This window comes from Hyperolius riggenbachi, chromosome 8, assembly GCF_040937935.1.
Source record: "Hyperolius riggenbachi isolate aHypRig1 chromosome 8, aHypRig1.pri, whole genome shotgun sequence".
Classification (NCBI taxonomy): domain Eukaryota; kingdom Metazoa; phylum Chordata; class Amphibia; order Anura; family Hyperoliidae; genus Hyperolius; species Hyperolius riggenbachi.
In genome coordinates this window covers 31,495,980-31,498,864 of record NC_090653.1, presented here as the reverse complement: position 1 = coordinate 31,498,864, position 2,885 = coordinate 31,495,980, and the positions used below count along the sequence as shown (strand labels likewise).

The following is a 2,885-nucleotide window of genomic DNA, read 5'->3' as shown; positions in this document are numbered from 1 at the left end:
TCCATTTCTTCCAAATTGATTTGCTTTTTGTGCTTAACCACTTTACCCCCGCGCGTACGTATTTCTCTTATTTTCCCTTTTTCCATCCTTTAACAACCAGGGACGGAGAAATACGTACTTTCCGCGTTCCCGACGCTGCCCGCGCTCCCGCTCGTAAACACGCCGCCCGCCGCTAGTAAACACGCCGCCGCCCTCTCGCCCAGAGATCAATGAACGGGAAAATCCATTCCCGTTTGTTGATCTAAGCCCCGCAATGATCCGCTGCTCTCCTATGGGCAGCGCGATCATTGTGAGAAAAAACTCACGTGTCCAGCCTCCTTATACTTCCTCCAAGCTTCTGGAAGGAAGCTTGGAGGTCGCATTAAAACAAAAAGTTACTGTGGCCATCTTGTGGCCAAATAGTAAACTACACCCTACATATTTTTCACATACAAATAAATGACTTTTACACATAAAATTAACTCATTACCTCCCACACTCCCCATTTTTTTTTTTGTAATTAAAAAAAAATTAAAAAATTTACAATTAAAAAAAATACATAAATAGTTACCTTAGGGACTGAACTTTTTAAATATTTATGTCAAGAGGGTATAACACTGTTACTTTATAAACTATGGGCTTGTAATTAGGGATAGACGCAAAAATGAAAAAAATGCACCTTTATTTCCAAATAAAATATTGGCGCCAAACATTGTGATAGGGACATAATTTAAATGGTTTTATAACCGGGACAAAAGGGCAAATACATTTCATGGGTTTTAATTACAGTAGCATGCATTATTTAAAAACTATAATGGCCGAAAGCTGAAAAATAATTATTTTTTTCCCCACATTGTTCCTATTTTCCCATTAAAACACATTTAGAAAAAAATAATTCTTGGCATAATGTCCCACCTAAAGAAAGCCTAATTGGTGGCGGAAAAAACAAGATATAGTTCATTTCATTGCGATAAGTAATGATAAAGTTATAGACGAATGAATGGAAGGAGCGCTGAAAGGTGAAAATTGCTCTGGTGCTCAGGGGGTAAAACCCTCAGTGGTGAAGATGTTAAAGGACAACTGAAGTGAGAGGAATATGAAGGCTGCCATATTTATTTCCTTTTAAACAATACAAGTTGCCTGGCTGTCCTGCTGCTCTATTTGGCTGCAGTACTGTCTAAATCATACACCTATAACAAGCATACATACAATCTTAACATGGAAGGGGGCCCAAGCTCTGCCACCACCCGGGATCCCTGAATCCCCATAAAACACCAATAGGGGGAGTGCAGATGAGCCCCAGTGCTGCCACCACCAGAGGGATTCACCCACACTGCCTTTATATAAATGCTGAATGCAAAGCACACTCCCAGTCAGCAATCTGGCATTTTAATATGGTGTCTCCAGTACCAAATCCAGCAGGAATTGCATAAGTTCACCAATGTTTAGGTGAGAGGGTTCCATCAGAAATAATTAAAGATGATGTCACTAGCAGGGTGCACTGCGTGCAGGTAGGGTTTGCAGCTTCCAGTATGCAGTATCAGGTAAGTGGTTAGGGAGGGGTGCGAAGTGAGAGGCTACCTGCATCCTACCTGAAATTGATGTCCTTCTCAATTTCTTCTTGACCTTATTGTTTGTAGCAGGGTGTCGTTTTCTTTGCTGCCTCTTTGACTTCCTTGTTCCTCAGACTATATATAAATGGGTTGAGCATTGGCGTGATGACACTATAGACCACACTGATCACTCGATCGTAGGTCATTGAGTAGAGGGAGCTTGGACGAAAGTACATGAATATAATGGAGCTGTAGAATAAAATGACCACGGTCAAGTGAGAAGAACAGGTAGAGAAGGTCCGTCTCCGACTTTTGGAAGTCCTCAGCTTCAGAATGTCTCTTATGATGAGAATGTAGGAACCCAGGATGAACAACATGGGGCCCATAACAATTAAGGACCCTTCAATGAAGACAGTCATTTGCTGGGTATAAGTGTCTGTGCAAGACAGTATCAGCAAGGCTGGGACATCACAAAAATAGTGGTGAATCGCCCAATCACAATATGGTAGAGTCGATGTCATAGCTGTGAATAGGGTGGAATGGAGAGCAACAACGGCCCATGAAGAAGTTATGAGTCTAGCACAGATGCTCTTGCTCATGATGGTCGTATATCGCAAAGGTTGGCACACGGCAGCATAACGGTCCAAGGCCATGATTGCCAGAAGAAAGCTGTCCATGTTACCAACAGTATGGAACAGAAAGAGCTGTGCAAAACAGCCATGAAATGAGATGATCTTGTTTTGAGACAGAAGGGCAGAAAGTGCTCGGGGGACAGTGATCGTGGTGAGGCAAACATCCACAATGGAAAGGTTTCCCAACAAGAAATACATAGGAGTGTGAAGCTGAGGCTGGGTTAAGATGAGCATGAAGATTAAACAGTTGCCTAGAACACAGAGGATGTAGGCCACCATGAAGAAAGAGAAGAGAGGCAACCGAAGGTAGGGATTTTCCGAGAGACCCAACAAAGTGAAGCTGCTAATTGTGTGATTCTTCGCGTCCATATTTCAATAAATGAAAACAATTAAAATAACTTGTCTTATTGAACCATCTCTGCTCAATCTAAAACATTCGACCCAAAACATTTTAAAAAATGTGTCAAACCTCAAAAGACAGGTCTTTTTCATGAGAAGTTACCCTGAGGGCTTAAGTATAATTTCAAAAAAATTACCAATACGTTTTTGAGATGGGTTGCACTTTCTTTGGGGGGACAACTGTGAACAGTTCATGATAGGAACATTAGCTTCTGTCGACATAGTAATTTCAGTAACAGCAATTAATACTGACTATCAAAAAATATTCCTTGGTTGTAGCTGTATTTGATAGACAGAAGAGATATGCAGGAATACGGTAATA

At 41.3% G+C, this 2,885-nt stretch overlaps 1 protein-coding gene across 1 annotated transcript; it reads right to left on the bottom strand.

The window, feature by feature from the left end:
• Positions 1–1,606: 1,606 nt before the first annotated feature.
• Positions 1,607–2,533, bottom strand: LOC137527266 (olfactory receptor 1L6-like). The gene has a single exon (XM_068247772.1). The coding sequence runs from the start codon at positions 2,531–2,533 to the stop codon at positions 1,607–1,609; it is 927 nt and encodes a 308-aa protein (XP_068103873.1).
• Positions 2,534–2,885: the final 352 nt, after the last annotated feature.

Coding starts and splice junctions, on each gene's coding strand:
- LOC137527266 (XM_068247772.1), bottom strand. CDS start 2,533: ATGGACGCGAAGAATCACACAATTAGCAGCTTCACTTTGTTGGGTCTC.